Consider the following 25,028-nt stretch of genomic DNA (forward strand, 5'->3'; position numbering starts at 1 on the left):
AATGTGAAACTTTGCACTTCTTAACCCTGTGAGAATCATAATAAGACTACATTTATGAATCATGACAGATTTTGTTGTGTAAAACTATTTTTGCACAACGGTCAAAAGATCAAGCTGAGAAACGTCTGTCTTGTTTTTTCATAAATGATGTAATGGTGTGATCCTCCACCTCTCAGGTTAGCAGTAGTTTTGCAATATCTTGATGATTATCGTCTCTTTGAGGCCGGAGGTGAGCTGCATGTATTGGTTTGTCCTAAAAAAACATCTCCAGATGGCAACACCTAATTCTGCCTCATAATAAGTGCTCTCCTGTAGTGTCCTACTTTCAAGTGTGCCCTACAAAGCAGCACATCTCCCATGAAGTACGTGACCCTACGCAAAATGAATATTTTCAGCATTGAGTAAACATTATGGTGGACAGGATATGGTGTTTTATGACATTATATGCCAAGCCACGAGTTCAGAGTCTGTGGTTTTTATCTAAAAAATGATGTGATCTGCTCTGTCAGGTGCCAAGAAATAAAAATAAACTTATCAACATGATTCACACTGAGACTGTAGCTGTATTCATGCACAAATGTGTGTCTTATCTCACTAAAATCAATAACATTCTGATCAGATTGTTGAGATGGATACTAAACAAAACTCTTTAAAAGAGTTTTTCAAAAGAGTCTGAAATTTGTTTCAACAGCTCATTCTGAGACGGAACACAATGCACATTGGAGGTTTGTGTATAGAAAATACCATTAAGTCCGTATAAAAACAGAGGTCTATGCAAATATACCAAAACAAACCTGTGTGTGTGTCTATTTGTATTTCAGAGGTCTGATCGGGTCAGTGTCAACACCTCTTATCTCGTTTACAGACAAAGATCATTTTACCACATTTTTTCTATATTTCTGAACATCTGTAGGTGTAGATGAGATTATGGATGTATCTGGAAGATAAGGTCAGGAAGTGTTAAAACATGCTGATAATAACAAGAGCTGCTTAAGACTTTATTATGTCCTATACAAACCGGCATGGCTTTCAAATGTATTATATTATATTATATTATATCAAATTTTGAGACTTGAAGACGTAATTCAATAATTAACCAGCAGGAGGCAGCAATAAGCTTACAGCAGGTGCTCAGTACTTTACTCAACTCAACTCAACTTTATTTATATAGCGCTTTTTACAATGTTCATTGTTACAAAGCAGCTGCATGAGACATATTGACTATAAGCAAAACAATTAAAGTTGTACCTGTAAAAACAAGAAAAAGTTGAAAACACAGAAGACAGACATACCCACATTCAAAACACTCCACGCACACAATATGCACGCGTACTAACACACATAGACATAGACACACACACGGACGCGCACGCACACACACGTACACAGACAAGTACGCGCGCACACACAATATGGCGCTCGCTTATGGGTGTGATAACTGAACTTTTTGTGGATAGCTTTGCTAACTGAGAGGAGAACTGACGTGTATACGCTCGCTAGCCGTCTGGCCAAAATCCTATAGTATATAAGTGTCAGACGTATAATTTTAGACGTTAGACGACACGGTCACGTGTCGAAGCTGAGCTCAATGTAGGCGGTGGCGTGGCGGCGGCGGCGAAACTGAGAAATGCATATTTTGTATTTTGTATGGCGTTCCAAAGTATGGCGTTCCAAAGGGACCAATAATATGGCGTTCGAAATGGTCCTAAAAAATGACTTTGCAGCACACACTCGTCTCACTGAACGTCTCACTCCACGTCTTAACTGTTTTTGTATTCTGCTATTTATTGCATTGAATTCAAGACGCAGACGAGACGTTGACGTAACGCAGACGTCACGTAAATCACGTGTGGCCGTGAAGCATCTATGCAGACGTCACGCGTCATTCACGTGTAGCAGTGAAGTTATTTGTTTTCATTATTGCTAACACGTATTGTAACACGCTACTCTACACGGCTTAATGCAGAGTGTCAAGCCTCTACTTTATGGCGTTCCAAACGGTCCTATAAAATGACTTTGCAGCACACACTCGTCTCACTGAACGTCTCACTCCACGTCTTAACTGTTTTTGTATTCTGCTCTTTATTGCATTGTATTCAGATTGTCAAACTTTATGGCGTTCCATACGGTCCTAAAAAATGACTTTGCAGCACACACTCGTCTCACTGAACGTGACGTCTGCGTCTGCCACTTCACTCATTCCTCTGCATGAACGTGACGTCTGCGCCTGCTAAACGTGACGTCTGCGTCTGCAGCGCAAAACGGACGGAACTTGATTTAGTCCAGCTCCACCTCCGTGAGTTTAGTGAAGCGCTATCAAGCGCCCCCGACTGGCTGTTAACGTTAATGTAAGTCTGACATGCACCTATGTGTAAACAATTATTAACAGAAAATAATTGCATACTTTCTGTTTGCCACTGTTAGTTAAAGCAATAAACACACCGCCAAGTAATAAATACATGTTCGCATGAATTTTACTGATCTTAAATTAAGATTTTATTTAAACTAGCAACTAAATGCCTCTTTATATTTAAGGCTTTTAACTTGAGGTTATTTAACATAAAAAATATAACTTAACACAATTAATACTTTTCAGAAGATCGCATGACATTACCTTCTTCTGCGTTGCTGCCACCTCTCCCATGCAGACACTGGCACTGTACCTGTTAGGACCGCCATAAGTCTAGGGTTCAAAAGGAGGCACGTGACAGAATAAAAATGGTGTTGTGTTTGTGTGTCAGCTGCAAGACTTAAGATCACTCAATTAAAAAAAAGATCTGAAAAAAACTAAAATGTCAAAGGAAGCAAAATAGTTATTTTATTAACAAAATTATTGAAGGGTTTCAAGCTTCAAGAGGGGGGTTAAGCCAAATTATACCACGGGGCTGTTGAATGCTTCATTCTGATTGGCTGACGAACGTTCGACGGGTGTGCATTATTTTTCAGTTAAACGCACACCTATGAAGGTGTTCCAGGTCTGCTGACCGCATTACAGTTCCATATCACTTCGCCAAGTTTAGCCTACTGTCCACCAGTGAATATGTATTTAACAACAGACACAGTGACAGGCAAATTCCATTGTCTGAGAAGAAATAACTTAATATTTATGGACAGCATGAACATTTGAACAACAATGGCGAGAGCACTGTACAGGACTGTTCAGACAAAAAACTAAAGCATGTATCAAAGGTAACGACAAACTACATGACACAATCAGCGGGTTAAAGATAAAACACGAAGCACAAAAATAACAACAACAACAACATGTTAAATTCGTCTGTGGAATGGGTAAACGGGACTTAAAACACGCAGGAAGCTTTCTATGCCACTGCGAGAACCGCAGCTGGCACAGAAACCTCCATGTCACTTTTTTCTCTTAATACTCTTCTTATACGACAGGGGTGTTAAATACGACGAAAACAAATCAAATATACTGTAAATACTTGTCTTTTCACTCTCAGTGAAGCAAACGCGTGTGCATGTGCACTGTCTGTCTTCCTCTCAATCTCGGAAAACTGCATGCAGGCTCAAGCAACGCCTTCAGATGAGATGCGTAAGAAATTAGTCCTACCAGTGTCAGGACCCGGCCTCGAACTCGGGTCTCTGGTGTAAGGGATAATCACTACACCAGTCGAGCCACGTGGTATTAGATGGAACCCAGAAGATATAGGCAGACACAGCAGATTGAGTATTCCAGTTTAATAAAATAAAAAGCCAAAAGCAAACGCAGGGTCTTCACAAAAGTAAATAATCCAAAAGGTGGAGAGGTAAATCCACAAAGTCCAAAATCAAAAAAACCTCGTGATCAAAAATAGAACAAACTCAAAAAAGGCAGGGTTCACAGGGGAACAAACACATACCAAAAAAAGGTCACAGTAGAAATCCAGTCTCGGGAAGCAGGCAAACAAGCAATAGTCCACATGGGTAGAACACACAAGGTTGAGTTCAGACATACAAACTTAGTGCAAGGAACTGAGGAAAAAGTAAGGTTTAAGTACTACACGGGAAAACAAGGCACAGGTGAAAACAACTACTCAAATTAAACAGGGATCAAAACCAGAACACAATGGGGACTCCTAGTGGCCAAAACAAAACATGACAGGCAGAATGGTGACAGAATCCCCCCTCTAGGAACGACTCCTGACGTTCCCACCGGGTCTATCGAGACCACGGGCCTTGAACTGTCGAATAAGGTCCGGGTCCAATATATCCTTGGCAGGAACCCAGGAGCGCTCCTCAGGACCATAACCCTCCCAGTCCACCAGATACTGCACGGATCGTTGCACTCGGCGGGTATCCAGTATCCGGCGGACGGTATAAGCTGGTTGGCCCTGGATGATGCGAGGTGGAGGAGGGGGTCTGCCTGCCGGGACAAAGGGAGAAGACACAACAGGTTTTAGCAAGGATACATGGAACGTGGGGTTAATCTTAAGTGAACTAGGCAAGTATAGCCGGTAAGTAACAGGGTTTACTCTCCTGGCTACTCTAAAGGGTCCGATGTATTTCTGGGCAAGTTTGCGGGACTCCACTCGTAGGGGCAAGTTCTTTGTGGCGAGCCATACCCTCTGACCAGGGCGAAGGGTGGGACCGGGTCGGCGGCGTCTGTTGGCCTGCCGTTGGTAAGACTGAGAGGCATGTAAAAGATTGTGACGGACCTTTCTCCATGTGAGTCGACAGCGTCTGATGAATGATGTAGCTGAGGGAACACCAACTTCCACCTCTTGGTCTGGAAACAACAGGGGAGCATAGCCAAACTGGCATTCATGGGGAGACATCCCAGTGGCAGAAGAGCGTAGGGTGTTGTGGGCATATTCTGCCCATACAATGAATGAAGACCAGGTGGAAGGGTTGTTCGAGGCCATGCACCTGAGAGTAGTCTCCAGTTCCTGGTTCATCCGCTCCGTCTGCCCGTTAGACTCAGGGTGGTACCCAGACGACAGACTGGCTTTGGTTCCAAGGAGCTGGCAGAATGCTTTCCAGAATCTAGAAGTGAATTGGGGGCCTCTGTCCGAAACTATATCCTGGGGGATACCGAAAACCCGAAAAACTTGGATTATAATCAGGTCAGCAGTCTCTTTAGCAGAGGGTAATTTGGGCAAAGGGATAAATCTGGCTGCCTTGGAGAACCTGTCAATGACGACTAGAATCACTGTGTTGTCTTGGGATGAGGGAAGACCAGTGATGAAGTCCAGTGAGATGTGGGACCAGGGCCGATGGGGAATGGACAGCGGATGGAGTAACCCCTGAGGGCAGAGACTGGTGGTCTTATTCTGGTTGCATATGTGGCATGCCTTGACGAAGGTGCTGACATCCTCTTTGATCGTGGGCCACCAGAACCGTCTTCGGAGGAACTCGAGGGTGCGATCGATGCCAGGGTGGCAAGTGAGGCGGGAAGAGTGTCCCCAGAAGAGAACCTGAGCACGTACAGCCTTAGGGACAAACAGACGATTGGGAGGCCCTCCTCCTGGATCCGGTTTCCTGGCTAGGGCTTGTCGCACTGTTCTCTCAATAACCCATGAAACGGGTGCCACGATCTTGGTGTTGGGCACTATGTTTCTGTCAGGACCCGGCCTCGAACTCGGGTCTCTGGTGTAAGGGATAATCACTACACCAGTCGAGCCACGTGGTATTAGATGGAACCCAGAAGATATAGGCAGACACAGCAGATTGAGTATTCCAGTTTAATAAAATAAAAAGCCAAAAGCAAACGCAGGGTCTTCACAAAAGTAAATAATCCAAAAGGTGGAGAGGTAAATCCACAAAGTCCAAAATCAAAAAACCTCGTGATCAAAAATAGAACAAACTCAAAAAAGGCAGGGTTCACAGGGGAACAAACACATACCAAAAAAAGGTCACAGTAGAAATCCAGTCTCGGGAAGCAGGCAAACAAGCAATAGTCCACATGGGTAGAACACACAAGGTTGAGTTCAGACATACAAACATAGTGCAAGGAACTGAGGAAAAAGTAAGGTTTAAGTACTACACGGGAAAACAAGGCACAGGTGAAAACAACTACTCAAATTAAACAGGGATCAAAACCAGAACACAATGGGGACTCCTAGTGGCCAAAACAAAACATGACAGGCAGAATGGTGACAGAAGTGCATTCCGGGACAAATACCATACAAATGTTTTGAGATAAATACTCTACAACGTCTTGTGGTATAGAAACGTCTTGTGGTGTTGTGCCGTGGTATAAGCGGAATAATTGACTCCGGTCCGTTCAATTATCGAGTTAATGCACACCCGAGGTGTAACGGCCACTCCGCTTCGCGTCGTGGCCGCATTACCACCTCGGGGTGTGCATTAACTTTGATAATTGAACGGCCCGTCGTCAATTATTCCTTACATAAACAAAAGACACTCTACCTAGTAGGGAAAGTAACTAACTAGACTAACACAATAAAAAAGAACCAAAATACAGCAAAATACCCTACCTTCCTTACTAACAGGAGAAAACAAGAACAAAAGAAAATAAATTGGCACCCACCTCTCTACTAATCTTTTAACTTATGTGTTAACAAAAATGGATCAGTTTAGCAATGAATACAATAACAAACACAATTAAATAAACTTTAGGGATATGGGCATTTTTCAATAATTTCATATTCGAATATTTGAGCTAATAAAAAAACGAATATTCGTTTATTTAAATTAAATTGGTCCGGACCGTGTATCATCTGATCATTTGATTATTCCATTCAATATAACAAACGGAAAAAGAAAAAAAACGTCGATATTTCGTTTTTCTTTTGCACAAAAATAAAAAAACGATGTTTTTCTTCTTATTTCAGCCTTAAAAGGGAAATCCAATAAATAAATAAACCAAAACGAAATAACGACCCTAATTATAGTTTTTTCATTTTGGGGTGATTTCCCAGGGTCTTCTCGCGCCACGCTTTGCGCATGCGCAATGTACAGCCGCTTACCGGGATCAATTGCATGGAACTTGCGAAGCTCGAAATGGAAATGAATGCATTTGCATATGCTTTGTTTGTACTTTTCACTCCCACTAAAAGAGTCACACTGAGAGAGGAGGACATGACGTGGAAAATATTTCAAAAATATATATTGAACAATGCCTAACGTTCACATACAATACTTTCCAGAGCTTACAGTCGAAGTTTGTTAGCATTATTGCTTTGAATATGTGACATTTAAGTAAACAATTAAGTAGCCACAGCTGGCTTGCAGCAGCAAATGTGTAAATCCATAAATTACTTTTGTAATTTATAAGTTATGTGATGCGAACAGCCCCTCCCCCCGTAACCTCACTCAACCGAGTTCATTAGGTTCCCCCAGCTAAAACTACTGTCCTGCTATAGAGTAATTCATAAAAGATGTTCACTTTGTGTTGAAACTGTGAGGTTTTTATGTAGTCATTTGCACTACATTACATCAGTTTAGGCTACTGTTTAGGTAACATGCCAGAGCCTGTACCTCACGGAGGGACCATAATAATGTTGCAGTGTTCCCCAGAGAGCATGCGGCCTCTTTTCCGATATCTCGTGATATGTCATATTATTTAAAAACATTTGATGAATATGAAACATGTACAGCTCGAGTGAAGCCATTGTAAATGATAACTGATCGATCGCGAGATTCGTGAAGAGATTAGGCGCGCTGCCGCGCTCGGAGAAATCCGTGCAACATCACCCAAAAATGAGAAAAACAGTAATTAGGGTCGTTATTTCGTTTTGGTTTATTTATTTATTGGATTTCCCGTTTCAAGCTGAAATAAGAAGATAAACATCGTTTTTTTTTGTGCATACAGAAAAACGGAAAAACTAAATATCGACTGTTTTTTTTCTTTTTCCGTTTGTTATATTGAATAGAATAATCAAATGATCAGATGATACACGGACCCAACAAGTACATCAGTTGTGTTTTTGGTTCCGGTTGATCTAACTAATGCAGCCTAAACCCTCAGAGGATTTATATTATGGAAGTCTAGTGTATGCAAGATTAAAAAGATGCGTCTTTAGTCTAGATTTATGACAGGGTTTCATCAAATCATTACATCACCTAGGTATGTTACAGCATCAATATCAAGCACCACTTTCTTTTTCTGAATACATAATCTTTTTTAATTTACTGCCTCAGATTTATGTGAAACAATAATAGAAATACCGGATTTCTTTACTTTGTGAGAGTTTAGGATTTGATTTAAATGTAATATTCTTAATTCTTCTAAAAATTCGAAAAGCGTTAATGAGGTGAAAGTGTATTGGGGATAATATTATTTTAAATGTGTTTCATTAGCAGTAGGAATCAGTATTTTATTTTCGCAGTGCGCATGACATCCACACGAGCAACGTAAGTAGCAGCACAGCCACGTCACTCAAATCACATCTCTTAATATATTCAATGTCGGTTACATGTTTATTTATATCGACAATAATATTAGCTGTATACCGTAGTAGGTATCCACGTAGAGCGTTTAAGTTTCTGATTAAAGGTTTTTGTTCGCAAGAACACCCGAAAGCGGAACGTTTCTTCGCCGCTTTTGTTTCTCATCGATGCGCATCATGACGGGCGCAACCCGGAAACATTGAGCTCAGAATCTGTTTATTACAATTATTTTCTTAAATCAACGCTGGAGGAAGCGATCATACTGTTTGAATTATATCTGGTGGTCATGGTTATATCGTTCTCCTGGGCTGTTTATTTTATGTTCGTGGTAAGGCTGGTGTTGGCAAGAATTATGGAATAGACTGGAGAGATTTCAGTTTGTTGCATAAGAAATAACATAAACAGGACCTCGAAATATTTCCTTTATAAATATGACAGTAGTCTGGTTTCTTTCTTTCCTTCTTTGTAAGTTGTTCTTGTGGAATCTGGCTCCACAGGGTTTTCAAAGGGGGTGAAAATGGACTTCTCGAAGTTCCTAGCAGAGGATTTTGATGTGAAGGATTGGGTGAATGGAGCCTTCAAAGTGGTTCAGAAAGATGCACCTGGAAAAACAGACGCGCATGCTTCTACTTTGGTCATGAAACTGCAGCTGTTCATTCAAGAGGTCAACAACTCCATAGAGGGTGAAGGATGCCTTTTTGTATACTTTCATCTCTTAGTAACTCGGTAGTGGTTATTTAGCTTTCTAACTCTAAGATAAATGATGTCATCATATAGGTCCGTGTTCTATATGTCAGTGGCTCTATATAGGATGGGTGATGTCATTTGATATACTTTTACGTCCCAATGAATTAATTTAGAAGTTCGGTTAATTCAATTGAAGTATTTATACTTTACTAGTATGGTACTGCTGTACCTCTATATCTATACGGCTCTATAAAGTGTGACTAATACGTTGTATTTTTCTTAGAGAGCAGCAACCAGGCCCTGCAGAATATGCCTCGAGTATTGAGGGACATTGAGGCTGTGAAGCAGGAGGCTTCGTTTCTGAAGGATCAGATGATTTTGGTTAAAGAGGACATCAAGAGATTTGAGCAGGACACAGTGCAGTCCATGAAGGTATAGATACACAAAATGTGCTGTTAAATGGATTAACGATATAATGTTTGCATATCAGCATTTGAACCCGACAGTTGCAAGTAATTCTAAAATAAGGATACATTTCATTTATAACACTGTCATACGACGAATGTCCTCTACAAACATGGCCAGCAGCCATATCACCCTGTAGCCCAAGACTGGTTGCCCATTGAAGCTGAGCGTGGTCAGTACCTGCATGGGAGACCTCCTGGGAAAGCTAGGTTGGTGCTGGAAGAGGTGTTAGTGAGACCAGCAGGGGGTGCTCACGTCCTAATGCCCCAGGACACTACACTGTAAAAAGCACTGTCCTTCGGATGAGACGTTAAACCGAGGTTGTTACTCCCTGTGGTCATTAAAGATCCCATGGCACTTCTCGTAACCCTGGTGTCCTGGCCAGATCCCCTCCACTGGCCAATCGTGGCCTCCTAATAATCCCCACGCTCTCAATTGGCTCTCTCTCTCTCTCTCTCTCCACCTACAGCTGGTGTGTTGTGAGCGCACTGGCGCCGTTGTACTGTGGCTGCCGTCGTGGATGCTGCACACTGGTGGTGGTTGAGGAGAGACCCCCCTCATATGATTGTAAAGCGCTTTGGGTGTACAGCAATACTCATTCATTCATTTAAGAAGTGAAAACCATTTTGTTCGTTATGAAGAGATGGTGAGGGTTTAATGGCCATCTGTATGCTGTCGTGTTTGGCAGGTGTTGGTAGAGATCGATCAGGTGAAGTCTCGCATGCAGTTGGCAGCAGACGCTCTACAGGAAGCAGATAAATGGAGCACTCTGAGCGCTGATATCGAGGAGACCTATAAAACACAGGTGGAGTCTGTTTAAGTACAGTGTGTACTGTATGTTCCAGTGATCAAGGGGAAGTCGATGGAGTGGATGTGATGCGTATGTTTGCTCACAGGACGTAGCTGTGATCAGCAGTAAACTGGCGGCTATGCAGGGTAGTTTGGCGATGTTAGTGGACACTCCGGATTACAGTGAGAAATGTGTTCAGCTGGAAGCTCTGAAGAACAGACTGGAAGCTCTCGCCAGCCCACAGATCGTCGCCACGTTCAACTCGCTGTCTATCGGTGACGCATACATGATAACACAATTTTATCACCTGCATCAAGTTTGTAGGATTGGTAAACAGAATGATGTATGCATGATTGTTACACTGATTTTAGCATAGTTTAGGGGTAAAATAACAAAAGTTTATCCAATCAAAACTACTTGTTGCCACCTGCTGGCTAGATTACAACATGAGGGATGTTTCAGAAGCGACACTGCTAGAGTTCCATGTATGTTGCACAAAAGTAAGGAAACGCATATTTATGTGTATTTAGATTTTATATGCATGTATTTATTTACATTAGTTCATTTGAACTCAAACATGGATATTATAGCCCGGTTTATTCCGTCTGATTTTAGAGCTGAACTGTCTGTTTTGTCATTTGGGTTGGCATAATGTTAATCATTGTTCTGTGTTTTAGATCAAGCCAAGCTTTTTGTAAGAGTGTTCACAGAAATGGACAGAATGCCACAGTTACTGGCATATTACTACAAATGCCACAAGGTAAAATCAGATCACCAAAAACTAAATGGCATCATTTATTCACACTTCATGATTCTTGTGGAACACAAAAGAGGATATTTTGAGAAATGTCTCGGTGGTTTTGTGTTCATTCAGTGGAAGTCAAGAAGGTTCAATGTTGTTTGGTTATCAGCATTTTTCAAAATATCTTTTGTGTTCTGCAGAAGAAAGAAAGTCAAACAGGTTTGGAATGACATGAGGGTAAATAAATGGTTTTCAGATGGACTGAATTTTCATTTTTGGGTGAACTGTCTCTTTGTAGTATCACATGTTTGTGTGGTTTATATTCAAATGTGTGTGTGTGTGTGTGTGTTTTTAGGCGCAGTTGTTATCAGTATGGGAAAGCATATGTCAGTCAGACGGCCCTCTGAAACAGCAGCTCTCTGAGTTCTACGACACGCTGCTGTCAACATGGCACACACAGTTACAGTGGAGCGGTCAGGTACACTCACACGACTCATCTGACATCTCTCCAGCTGTGATGGTCATACACACTCACCAATGTCTCCATGTTTGTAGGTGTTTAGAAACCCCTGCGAGGTGGTCACCGTACTCATGATCCAGACATTAGGGGCAATGTCGCCGTCTATCCCAGAATGCATTGCGGCGGCATTAAAACGCTGCTCTAGCGAATGTCGCCTTGACATCTTGTTGGAACTCCATCAGACGGCGGCAAACTTCGGTCGCAGTCTGGAAGCAGCGATGCAGCCACAGCTCGGTGTGTGAATACTGTATGCGTCGATTTATTCTGCGGTCACACTAGACTTCCATGTATACGCATGCGACTGGAGCAGATCGAAAACGCAGATGTTTTGCATTTTGGCACGTTCCAAAGGTCAAGTTGGGTGAACTCTGATGTGCGCGTTCCGATATGTTTAGAGATTAGAAACACATTTTGAAGAGTATATGGGTAGTTGACGAATAAATCGTGAAAACATGTGTCCTCTGGTGTGATTTAGAAAACAAACGGTTAATTTGACATGATTTCGTATTATTAATAAATGAATTATGTTTATCATATAAAATAGCATAAGAGAGATTTATCTTCATTTTTAGCTACACCATTGAGCAAATTGATCTGCAACTACCCATATATAAATGACTATTCATTATTTCTTTCTTCTTTTTATTATTATTCTGTCAGTTTATTTCACAACATATTTATTTACAGCTGCTTTGCAATAGTGCAAAATTGAAAAATGGCAATAGATTGAATAAAAGAAATATATTTGATCGATATACTTTAATTGTCAGTGTACATTTGGTAGTATTTATTGTAGTGAATTAGTTTTTTTCCTGACAAATATTTATACAGGATGATGTTAATAATCTTATCACATTTATGGGAATCATGTGGTTTTCACATTAATGAGAATTTATAGAAAAATTACAAAAATGATTGTTTTGAAAACGCACCATTTAAGATTATGACCTAATTCTGTATTTGAAAATCATTGTGCTTCTATTTTCTTGTGAATGTGTGAGATTTCTGCTCATCCTCTTGTCGTGTTTGTGTGTTAGGCGAGTTTAACATGTTGAAGGTTGGAGAGCTGGTGTCGTGTGTTTATTCGCCTTATAAGACTTCTCAAATGCAATATGGAGACCTGGAGGAGACCAATCTGCTGGTCCAGCTCAGTGCTGTTCCACTGGTGAGAAAGCTCTTAACATACAGTATTTCTTCATATAATCGAGAAACAATATTTTGCATCTAACTTTGTCTGTTTATGTTAGGAGCGTGGCGAGGTGTTGGACTGTGTGTTGGAGCTCACGCACTCCGTGCAGAAGGTCTTTGGTTTGGCAGCCGGCGCTGTGGATCGCTGTGTTAAGTTTACCGACGGTCTCGGTGTGTGTGGGCTGATCAAAGCCCTCCGAGGTCTTTTCAGCAAGTATGAGTCGTACACACATTTATTATGCTTACACGCCAGCGGGGCGCTCACAGTATTGATCAGTGTTTTTGCTCTTTCGCAGGTACGTGTCAGATTTTTCTGTCACTCTTCAGTCGATCCGAAAGAAGTACAAATTGGAGGACACGCCCACTTCTGAAATCTTCACAGAGGATTGGACAGCCTTTCAGAACTCTGTGAGGTGGGTGGAGGTTTGTTTTTCAGGTTTGAGGGCAAGTTCACTTTAAGAAATGTCTTTTTTTCTGTGTTTCTCAGGATCATAGCGACCTGTGGAGAACTGCTTAGACAATGTGGAGCTTTTGAACAGCAGCTGTCAAACAAGTAGGAGATGAAAACACACTTCAGACGTATTTGTATATGCATCGCCCCAAAATAAAACATTCTGTGAAACACAAAAGAAGATCTTTTGAGAAATGTGTCCACACAATGGAAGTCAATGGGGTTGAGTGTTGTTCGGTGATCAGCATTATTCAGAAATATCTTTTCTGCAGAAGAAAGTCATACCGGTTTGAAATGACATGGGAAGAACTATATCTGTTAGGGTAAAGGTTGTTTTTGTCTGCATTTTTCTTGGCTTGTGTCACGATTGGACAATGTTTTTGTCAGGATCCTCGGGAGGGCGGGACGTTTCCTGTGGGAGGGGTTTAACCCCAGAAGTCTGACCGGCTTACATGAGGGTGTGACCGAGAGGCGGAGCCAAAAGAACCCATGGCAGGAATATAATTACCTTCAGCAAACAAACACGGCGGAGTATAATAATCTGCTGGAGACGCTGCACTCGCTCAAGGTTTTACTTCTTCATTTGTTTGTCATTGCTGCGTTGTTTCATATTTGTAACAATGAACTCAAGTATCTGTGACATTTTACGTGCAGGAGAAAGGAACAGGAAACTCAAGCTTATTGGCCGAGACTCGCGCCGCTCTGACGCGTCTGAACCAACAGGCCAATCAGCTCGCGTTTGACTCTGTGTTTCTGCAAATCAAACATCAACTCTGCCGTCTTACCAAACCGGAGGTGCGTGCTCAGCGTTTCACAAACTTCAGGTTATTTTAGGTGAGCGATGAGGTTCAACATTGAGGCGTTTGTGTCCGACTCTGCATTTAACTTTTGAAGGGTCGCGGCTCTGCTGATTTGAGCGAAACACTAACTGATGATCTGCCAGCCTTCAGTTTGTCACCGCAAGAGTACATCGCTAATGTAAGACAATATTAACATATCATCAGATGGCAAGAGTTAGTCTATGTTCTTATATGATGTCAAACGTTGTGACAAATCGCTACAAGACATGCTTAAAGTACAAGAACAAACACAAGCCACTTACATGTCGGCGTACCATTGTTCATCTGTACGGTTTATTGTACCAGACAGCTCAAATTATAAATCATCATTATAAACTTTCTGTTGTGAATGGATTAGGTAAAAAAGAGGATTTAAACATTGATTGTGCAAAAAAAGATTTTTATGTTTAACCAAAACCAGTTACAGATTGCAGCTTTAAAATCATAAATTTAAGGCACGACAAATGTTTTAATCATGTTTTAATACTTTGTAGTAGGGATGTCAAACGATTAATCACAATTAATCGCATCCAGAATAAAAGTTTGTATTTACATAATATATGTCTGTGTATTTATTTATAACACATACATGTATACATATTAAGAAATTATTCACATGTATTTATTCATATTTACCAGTAATTTAAACTATATATAATGTTTTTAAAATGTATTATGTAAACACAAACTTTTATTCTGGATGTGATCAATCACTCATTTATAGTAAGAATACAGTACATATATTTAAATAAACCTAAAACACATCAAATGTATTCTTTAGTTGTATATATTATTACATTAATTTGTTTGTTTGTGTTTATAGATCGGGCAGTATATCATGTCTTTGCCTTTGCATTTGGAACCGTTTGTGGCCCAGGAGGATCCAGCACTAGAACTTGCTTTACATACCGGCAAACTGCCATACCCACCAGAACAAGGTTATATCAACACACAAAACCTGACAGAATTATGCAACTCGCACACAAATAAACAAACTTTCTCTGTTTTTTCTTGCTCTAGGTGATGATGTTCCAGAGCTTGAAAACACTGCAGATTATTGGCTAGGGTCTATCGCCAGGGCAACCATGCAGACCTATTGTGATGTCATCCTACAGATTCCAGAGCTAAACCCACATGCAACCAAACAGCTTGCGACGGACATTGGTGATGTCATCATTACATCACTGCACCATTATCCCCAATCAATAAGTGATTAGCAACAGTGGGGTAGATTTCTTTAGATGAGATTTTCTTAGGCAACCTAGAAATAGTGCAGATTGAGGTATGTTTTCTGAAACATCTGAAATTTATGGATATGAAATTGACGTTTACTTCATGAAGCACAAATCTTCAATGTTGTGTCATACTTTTGGTCCCCAATGTACAACAACAAACTTTTACATAATGAGTGTAGAAAGCTGAGTGTACACAGTTTCACAATCAGTCTATATTTTAATGTAGCGCTCATCTTTAAAACCCACTTGTTTTTCTTTTTTTGTCCTTACAGATTACCTGAGTAATGTAATGGATGCGTTGGGCCTGCAAACCTCCAGAAGCCTGCAGAATATCGTAACCCTTCTTCGTGCCAAACCGGAGGAATATCGGATAACGGCCAAGCCCCTCCCACGCAGACTGTCGTCCTCCATCGCCAGCATGCGGGCTCTGGAGTACTGATCAAGATCGATATATGAGGGCTCTTCTATGTTGCTTATTTAACACCAAACTAAGAAACCAAATCTAATGTTACCTGGCAAACACACGTGTAAATATTTGATTGTGGCTTATGTCCTGCATCTTGAATCATTTGAAAAGTTCTTTCATTACTTTTTAGCTTGAAGAAATGTTTTGGGAGCAAACGCTGAGGCTGTATGTGCGGAAAACGATGTTCGAGGTATCCAGGAATGGGTTTTGGGGTCAGGTTTTGTTTAGCATGTGTGCTATTAATCTTTATTTATACGACACATAAGAAACGTGTGTTTTTGGTAATATGGTCACAATCGCTTCCTGACGTTTGTCTGGCTATTACTTCATATTTCTGTTCTTTGCTCATAAAAGGACTGTTTCATTAAGATTTTAAATCATTTTAGGGATGTTTTCATATCTGTGTGTTTGTTAACAAAATAAACCTGAAGAGGTGCAATGAATTGGGCTGTGTCTGCAGTGCTTTTGACTTCGTTCAGAAAAATGTGTTTTGATATCGTTGTACAAAAGCGCTTCAGTTCCCAATAAAGTCCCCAATATGTTGTTAGAAATAAACCCACAAATTCTCTCGTAATAAATGTCTGTTAGTGTCTAAATAAAACGTTTGCATCAATGATAATGGCTGTAACAAGTTTCTTTTCATAGTTTAATTGTATATTGTGAAAATAGGAAAGGTTTTTTTGTGCAACGGAAACTTTTGCGTCACAGGTCTTAGATATTTCTAACCCAACCTGAGAAAAAGAGGCAGAAATCTCAAATGTGTCTTTAATTAGAGTTTCAGAAGAGATCTCAAACTGAGTCAATATTATTGAAGACCTCAATATCAACTCCATTACCTCTACAACCTACATTCATTTACACCTCTATTTATGTAACAATTATCTCATTTCTGTTTTTTGTATTTTTGCTGAGCTTTTTTAGGAGAAACGCCTGATGTAAATGTTGATTCTTAAATAAACAACTGAGAACTTCATCAAATCTTCTGAGCGGTGAAAGAGCAACATCTGAACAACAGCGGTCTCCTCTGGCCAAATAAGAATAAGTTACAAAAATTCTGGAGCGTAAGAGTTTTGTGTTCCAACAGAAGACGCACATGAAGGTTGTTAATCACTTTAATCATATTGATTATTGATCGGGATGATTGGCAGTGGTCAGAGAGGTGGTGATTGCATATCTGTAATTCAAGTACATCAAATGAAACTTAATCCACAGGAATGATCAAATGACACTGAATACAAGAGCAGGCACAGAGAAAGAAATGCAGACAGATCCACCATTCCAAATCATTTCAAGAGGGCAGTGTGATATCACAAAAGATTTAGAAATGAACCCAAATCATGACGTGAAACGCCAGAGCGGATATGTGTCGTGGTGTCTCGCTGGAAGAGCATGCTTTAAAATATTCATTCTACGTTACTTTGTGACCCCTGGACCGAAGTGGTCTTAATGCCTTCTCAAATCAAATCCAGCAGGCTTTTTTCCTTGATACATATATATATATATATATATATATATATATATATATACTGTGTGTGTGGGTGGGTGAACAAGGTGGTCTTAAAAATACATGAACAACCTTTGATATGGGACAAAGTGAAGAACTGAAAACCAAAACTGTAGAAAATATAAACTGTTCAATAAATTGATAACCAAAATAAGTTAGAAAACTATAAATATGCACAACTTTGGAAGAGATAAAACAAAGATCTGGCCTATAAGGTTTCATTCTGGGGTGGGAACGGACCCAGTGACCCAGCATGAAGACATCTCGCTTTCACATGGTATGATTTTCTAAAATATAAGCCGTGTCATATTGTCTTTCTGCCAAAGGTCGTGTCTCCACCTCCGTTCTCTGCGTTCCACATATAATCTGATGATATCAGCAGACCTGGAAGAACTCAAAGCCGTGACACCAGACCGCTACCTGCTTCAACCTTCACGCCGTCTCTCTTTTGAGGTTTATTCTGGTTTCTGTTGACTTCTCAATTAGCCGACGCGCTCCATCTAGAGTTTTGACACCTACAATGAGGTCAAGGCTCATATTCAAGGGTACTTGGTTGATTCGCTCCCTTCATGAACAGCTGACGTGCCTTGCATAGTCCATCTCATTGCAACATCATGAATGATTCGAGCAAGTTTATGAAGCTCTGCTTTTAAGCTCCCTCACTTAGAAATGTGATGGGGACCATAGACATACACACATAGATGCCACATTCCAAACATTTTGGTACAGTCAACACTCACTGCCACAATGTCGTACATCCTCCGATTTTGTGTCAAGAAATGGGATGACGTTTTACATGGAAGACTGTGTTGGTTGTCTACAGCTGATATGTATTGCATATGTGCATTTGATATTTATACATTTAATACGTATAATGACGGTCAGTCCACTTGATCTCGTGTGTTCACAGACCAGCTTTGACTGTTCAGAAAAAGACGGCATCTATGTATATGTGTGTCTATGATGGCAAACCATTCCTATATCTGCCTGTCATGTTAACATAGTCACTGGAGTGCTACAATGCTTAAACACTTCAGTTAGGTGTAAACAAAGTATTTTTTTCCCAAATAATGAACAATAAAATGATAATGGCTCATTGCGGTGTCTATGTTTGCCTGGAAGCTCAAACTTTATTTTCCGTCCCAACTGCTTGTGAAGAAATAGACATGTCATGCAAATGACTTCTTTGCTTTAATTCTGAGGATCAACTGTGCTTTTATAGGTCTGTTTCAAAAACCAAAGGCTTTTTTTTTTTTAAACGGACAAGCGACGGCAAGCCAGCAGGCAGAAGTCTGGTGCGGATCTGAGCTTTCTCACATTACACCTGAGATAATAGAACATCGGTTTCCCATCCTGTACCCATTCATAAGGAAGATGCTGAGATTATTACGAGTCTCCTCTTCGCCTTGCTACAGTCTCTCCACCGAGAAGAGCTCTGGATTATCATTCGTATTATTGCCAATGAGAGAAAATGAAGACGATGAAATGCTTTCGGCCCCTAAGCATGCTGGGAAAAGGGGCCGTATCCCACTTACAGAGGGTTCTAGAATCAGCACAGTTGTTACCATGGCTACAGAGGAAACTAATGCTGTACACAGACGAACATTAGCTGAACATTTCAGGTCTACAGAATAAAAAAACACACTGCTCAGCCCCCTTCTACAGTACATACATAGAGATACACAACCGAAATCTACATGTCCCGGGGCGTTCGTTCTGATGGAACGGATGAAACATGTCAACCAAACAGGAACATTACATGGGGCAGTATGGAGCAGATACGGGTGGCATTTCGATTTTTTTCTATTCTTAAACTAATAAAACAGTTCTGTGTGAAGCTCGCAGTCAGAATTTATTCACATTTTCTTCCTATTTCAAAACAAAATATAGCTCTTTTAAATATATTATTTTCTTAAATATCCATTGCATATCATGTTTTTTTATTTGTTCATTTTATTAACATCCTTACTGTTAATATATTTTTTCATTATTATTTTAGCCCTCCTCACTTCAACTAAGGGCTGGCAGAAAATACAGTCATGCAAAGTTTTCATGCTGGTAAACAAAGTTACAAAAATGCATTTTTAATCATTTTTTCCTCTGGCTTTTTTGTTATTTGTTTTTGTTTCTTCATATTTGACATCCGTTTTCTCACAATTCAGTCTATAATCCAACCATCATGATCTATTTTGCTCCCTCCCTCCCTCCCTCCCAAAGAGCGAATTTCACCCTTTATTGTATTTTTTTCATAATTGTATTTGTCACGTTCCCTGTGAACCATGGAGACGTTTCTGCAACTACATAACATATCAAAATATAAATTATTTTTTCTTTGTACATTTATTCTCCTTGATTGGTTTGGCGTGACCTCGTCGAACGCTCCCTCTGATTGGTCGAGAAGAAACAACAGTGAGCGACATCAAGCCAATAGGAGAGAATACAAGTCGATGACGGAGGGAAAGTCTGAAGGCAGTTTTTAGTTTTAAGTCTAACGCAGACGATTTGTCGACAGGGAGCATTTTAAGAATGGGTTTGTTTCCCTGACCTTAACACCCTCTTTCAGAACAACACAACACAAGAACACTTGTTATTGGTCCGAGGACTCTTGCGTGTGCACGCGCATCATCTATGGCAGCATTAATTAGCTCTACGTAATACAAAATAAATCATTAACGAAATGACAAAATAATTCTCTATAATCTGTGTAATTTAGGAACAAGAGAGGCTTAATGTGGGAATTAGAAACGTTCCTCAATTTTTCAGGGGTTCTTTTAAAAGGACCGTAACCATGGCAGTACAGCCAATCTGTTCGCGTTTAAAGGGACAAAGACGTCGCCGCTTTGATCCGGTTTGGGTTGTTTTGTGCCATTTGAACTCTCGTGCGTTATTTGGTCAGAGGAAACGGACTTTGGTCTGTCGGGACCGACCGTGTGTTTCGACGCTGCACTCACGGGGAAAACTGGAAGACTGTTTGGGAAAAGCGACGGCGCTTCGCTTGCCCCGCTTTAGTTGGACTCAAAAAGAGAGAAACGCTTCTCGAAGACTCGTTTTCTCGGACGGCGAATGGAAACTACCACACGGCGAAGCACGGACACACTTGGCGGCTAAAATGCTGAGTGGGGACAACAAGAAAAACGTTGTGCATGACTAAGCCATATTTAGTCATTCTGTGCAAACTGTCAATGAACATCAGTCTTTAAAAAGGTTGTTGGAGATTCTCCCAGCCAAGAGATGCTACAGGGTCTTAGCAGAAATGCTACATAATTATTCGAACTTGGTCCTTCATTCTCACATATAGACGAATATACAGAAACCAGTGCGGCAGTCAAACCATCTTGTGTTTTCACTGGAATGTCGGTTGGTTTGGTTCAGTGTGTCAGTGCAGTGTTCAGAGTCAGTCTGTCTCAAGGAAGAGGAGTGATCCGGAATTTTCGGTGAGGTTGCTTTGGTTACCGTGTGAAGATCCGGCCTTGGAAAATCCCTTTTCCGTGTTTTTTTCTTTCCAGTCACACCCTCTCGCAACTCCGACATTCCTCGCATGTCCAGTGTGTGGATGGTACGGCGCCATCGGCAAAACTGTCAGGATTCGGCGACTCACCGTGTCTCCTTAAAAGATTCGCCAAACGCTAGAAACTTAACACTGCGGACAGAAACAGACATATAACGCAGCCGTTAGACGAGAACGTGCACACACCCGATGCTGTGAAGGTGTAGAAACAATGAACAACTGAAAACTGAAAAAGGTGCACATAGAAAACTATTGACGCAAACACGAAAGTCACAACATTTGTTCTACACACATGAATGTAAAGATCAACGGCATGCACTGAACATCATGTATCTTCACGGGGGTGAAAAAGTCCAGTCCCAGACGCGCACACGCCCAATTCACCTTGTTTTTTTGGCAACGTAGCCTATGACACATGGAATCAAAGGATGGGCGATGAAACTGGACTACATTTGGCCAATTAATGTAAGATCTTGAATGCAGGAATGGAATAGTCCACCCCAGATACATTAAGGACATAAAATGTACATTATCGCTGAGAAAGGAAACTTAGATTAACACAGTATAAAGCTGGGGAAGGTTTACCTGTGGATGGCTGGTAAAAGTTAAGCATGTACTGTAAAAAGTGTGTTAACAGATCATTCATTGAACTATTCTAGCTGTAACCTTGATCATTTATTCATTTTAAAGTGGACAGCATTTGTGATCAGATGAGCAATAACAGTTAGCTCTTATTTCCACTACAAAAAAAATCAAGTTAAAGTAATAATCTTTCAATACATGCAAATCGCTCTTTGTAACACTTTAGGCAAAAAAAAACACATTTAATTAAAGGAACAGTTCACCCAAAATGTAACACTCTCAAGTTGTTCCAAATCTGTATATATAAATGTCTTTGTTCTGTTAAACACAAAAGAAGATAGTTTGAGGAATGTAGGAAAGCAAACAGTTCTGGGGCACTTTTGACTACCATTGTCATTTTTCCTACTATGGTAGTCAATGGTGGCCAAGAACTGTTTGGATACAAGCATTCTTCCAAACATCTTTTGAAACAACTCAAGGCCAGGGTGAATACATTTTTGGGTGAACAATCCCTTTAATGTCATTTTAAAACATTACCAGGGTGCATGAAAAATACTATTCATTATTTTACGTTCATGCGAAATCAATCCTCTGAAAAACACAAAGAACCACACGCACTCGCTGACATCACACTCAAACACACGTGTATACACCATAAACCTCCAAAATACTTCTGTGAATAAATATCACACACATTTCAAGAAAAACAAGTATAGAAAAAGAGAAAAGCATTGGAGATGAGTTTAATGAGCATCAAGTGTACCAGGTGGATCTGGAAGCTTTGCATTGACAGGTGAAGCTAGTTAAATCTAGCTAGTGTGGCTCTCTAAAACAACACTGCTGTCTAACTTATCCTCATAGGGGGCTCTTGCTTTTTTTATAGAAATGTGTTTTAGTGAGCGGACAGTGTTGTGTACAGTACAACTAGATGGCATTTACTTCACAGAGGAAAAAACAGCTTCTAAACATCAAGAACAGCACAATAGAAACATTAACATCGACTCACAAATGGAAGACAGAGAGAACTAACTAATCATTAGAGATCTATGACTAATGGAGACGTGAAGACAGCAGTCTCTGGTTTCACAGTGAATGAGGAGGTGACCTGGCGTCCCACTCTTGTTGCATGAAGAATATCTAAAGTTGAAGGATACATGGTGGGGTCCAGGTCTGCACGATAGAGGCGCCATATTTAAAACAAAATGGCTCCTTATGGAAGTATTTGCGGTCAGTGGCCAGTTCTCCATTGGGAAACTGAATAACATGGAAGGAAAACTAGTAACATACAGTTATCTATAAACTACATCTTTGCAATTATTGCAACATGTTTTTCTTTTTGCTATTTCAGGAAAGTCTTTTCTCAGAAATGGCTTATTTACTTGATTTTCTTATGATTCTGGAAGCACTCGGTCACAGGGACCTGAATATACTGAGATTTTTTAAGTCTATTTGTAATACTGAAAAGAAACACAGTAACACGTACGTATATATCATATACAAATGAAACTGTCGTGTAATGTTTTTGAAAACAAAAACAGTTTGTCTTTGAAACACATTCAAAACAGACCAAAAGAACAACATCAGGACATTAACATTGACAAGTCACTCAAGAAATTCTCCTAAAATCTATAAACAGTCACAAAATCCACATCTTCATCACTGTACTTTCATTTCAGGATTAACCACATGCTTACACATATAAACAACACGTGTGCGTGTGAGTTTTGTTTGCAGCATTATGAGTTAGTGGAATATTGCATGTTTTGCATATACTGTATGTGTGCCTGCATGGACAAGTGTTTGCTCAATTTTCCTTTAAGTCTAATACATCACCAACACCGTGCACAATGGCAAAATGAGTGTGAACAAAAGAGTTAGGTTTAAGTTGACTTGGGAAGATTAGCTTCTGATGTGGACTAAATTTGGCAAGTTATATTATAATGTGAAAAAACCATTATATAAATAAATGCAAACAAACGTGATGAAGCCAATGCAGAAACAAAAATAGAACAATGTTAATAACAAATAATCCAAATAAGTCATTTTGGTCATTATATAGGTTTGATTCAATGACAATTCAACAAACAAACAACGTAGAGTTAAGTGTGATATACATTTTTGATCTAGGTGCAGAATAATGACTGCATATAGGCTATACAATATTCTTGCATTAAAAATTCTGCTTCACTTTTTTTTACAGTCGAGAATGACATATTCACAGTAATATTCATCAGGAATAATTCAGTATTTGAGGCAATAGCACAAGATGGAAGGATTAAGCACACCAAATAAAAGTAGTAAATGCATTAAAAGAGCCTCCGCTCCGTCTAATGTAAACGAATAATATACTACGGGTTAGGATGGCGAAAAATAAACAATCAAACAATTTACTCATAAACACATCTACTGCACTGACTTTTGACCCGACAGGTCTATTTCTCTATATTAACATCAGTCTTCACCTACACCTGCATGTGTTTTTACGGTTATTATTGCCATGAAGGCCAGTATGAGGCCATCCTGCCTTTCTTTTCTCCTTTCCTGAGTCCTTCTGTCTCATTCTGCTACAAAATGGAGGGAATGGGCGATCGGCAGCGGCGGAGGGGTCCCGGGGCCTCGTAAGGGTCGTAGGGCGTGCTGGTGATGGGGGTCAAACGCAGGGCTGACCCCGTCATTCCTGATATGTTGTTGAGGCTACGAGATTTCTCGTAGCCGGTGGCTGCGTTGAGTGATTTATCGGGTTTATAGATGAGATTGGACCAGGTCGAGGTTTAAACATTTTGGTTCATGTTAGTGAGAGATCAAAGAAAGTTTCAAATGTGGTTCGGGTTAAAAAGCATGGGCAATGGAGTGGGTTGTTATTGGCGTCACATGATGTTACGGTGCGGTTAATAAATCGATTTGGGTGACGGTGAAGCAGACAGAATTATAATTATGAAGCGAAAATAACAGAGACACGATCGCAAAATTTCAACACAATTATAAAATGAACGTGAAGAAAAATGTGAAATCAAAGGTGAAACATATAAAAGATCAACAAACAGACACACACGGAAACAAGACAGGACAAAACAGGAAAATGAGAGTTATGAAAATTGTCATACATTGGTTTCTAAAAATTCCACAACATCAAAAAGCACAGAGGTTTTCAAAATACTCCACACACACGTACACACTCTCACTGGTTAAAAGAACACTATAAAGTTGATGTTTGTGCGTCGGTGTTAAGTGTTTGAGTTAACCAGTGGTAGTTAAGCAGGGCAGGTAGTTTTAAACAAGACACAAATAAGAGCTGCTAATGTTGTTCTTCAGACTGTGGGAGACGGACAAGAAAACCACAACAGCCATTCGGAGACAAACTAGAAGGTTCTCAACATGTACACAAGATTTCAAATAGAACTTTTCTGTAAAACCCTGTGAGCTGCCTTGCTGTCTATGGAGTACACGTCTTTATTTTGAAGTGAACGCTCATAAGCAATAACGTTATCACACAAACATTCACACGTTTTCAAGCTTTAACTATTTTTATTGATATTTGTTGGATATGGTTCAAATACAAATTTATAATTGTGGATATATCACTGAAATGGTCACAATGCACTATGGGATTGCTTGTTCTGCAAAGGACAACACAATCATTGTGTTATATTTTTATTATTATTTGGAAAAGTCTCTGTTGCTTATGATGCCTAAAAATGT

The 25,028-nt window shown here is 40.1% G+C and overlaps 2 protein-coding genes across 8 annotated transcripts in view; one reads left to right on the forward strand and one right to left on the reverse strand.

The window, feature by feature from the left end:
- The first annotated feature begins 7,898 nt into the window (after positions 1 to 7,898).
- On the forward strand, positions 7,899 to 16,402 carry cog7 (component of oligomeric golgi complex 7). 4 transcript variants are annotated; one of them, XM_057323194.1, is made up of 18 exons: positions 7,899 to 8,029; positions 8,850 to 9,035; positions 9,323 to 9,471; positions 10,193 to 10,309; positions 10,401 to 10,569; positions 10,972 to 11,054; positions 11,392 to 11,514; positions 11,592 to 11,790; positions 12,594 to 12,721; positions 12,804 to 12,958; positions 13,041 to 13,157; positions 13,232 to 13,297; positions 13,583 to 13,763; positions 13,850 to 13,990; positions 14,090 to 14,173; positions 14,858 to 14,972; positions 15,055 to 15,198; positions 15,542 to 16,398. In XM_057323194.1, exons 2-18 carry the CDS (start codon positions 8,870 to 8,872, stop codon positions 15,706 to 15,708), a joined length of 2,304 nt encoding a protein of 767 aa, XP_057179177.1. In that variant the 5' UTR covers positions 7,899 to 8,029; positions 8,850 to 8,869; the 3' UTR covers positions 15,709 to 16,398. The 4 variants fall into 4 exon arrangements, with proteins under 4 accessions (XP_057179177.1, XP_057179178.1, XP_057179176.1 ...); XM_057323193.1 differs by lacking the exon at positions 7,899 to 8,029 and adding an exon at positions 8,510 to 8,680 and having other exon boundaries at positions 8,823 to 9,035; XM_057323192.1 differs by lacking the exon at positions 7,899 to 8,029 and adding an exon at positions 8,510 to 8,680 and having other exon boundaries at positions 15,542 to 16,397.
- Positions 16,403 to 17,265: 863 nt separating this feature from the next.
- kcnc3b (potassium voltage-gated channel, Shaw-related subfamily, member 3b) overlaps positions 17,266 to 25,028 on the reverse strand; it is a 66,035-nt gene continuing 58,272 nt past the window's right edge. For 2 of the 4 annotated variants that reach the window (XM_057323198.1, XM_057323197.1), the window contains one exon: positions 21,333 to 24,048. In XM_057323198.1, coding sequence (XP_057179181.1) covers positions 23,894 to 24,048 — 155 coding nt within the window. In that variant the 3' untranslated portion in view covers positions 21,333 to 23,893. Of the gene's footprint in view, positions 20,880 to 21,332; positions 24,049 to 25,028 lie in introns of those variants that run through there. The other 2 variants (XM_057323201.1, XM_057323200.1) reach the window with 2 other exon arrangements.

This window comes from Triplophysa rosa, linkage group LG23 (genome assembly GCF_024868665.1).
Source record: "Triplophysa rosa linkage group LG23, Trosa_1v2, whole genome shotgun sequence".
Classification (NCBI taxonomy): Eukaryota; Metazoa; Chordata; class Actinopteri; order Cypriniformes; family Nemacheilidae; genus Triplophysa; species Triplophysa rosa.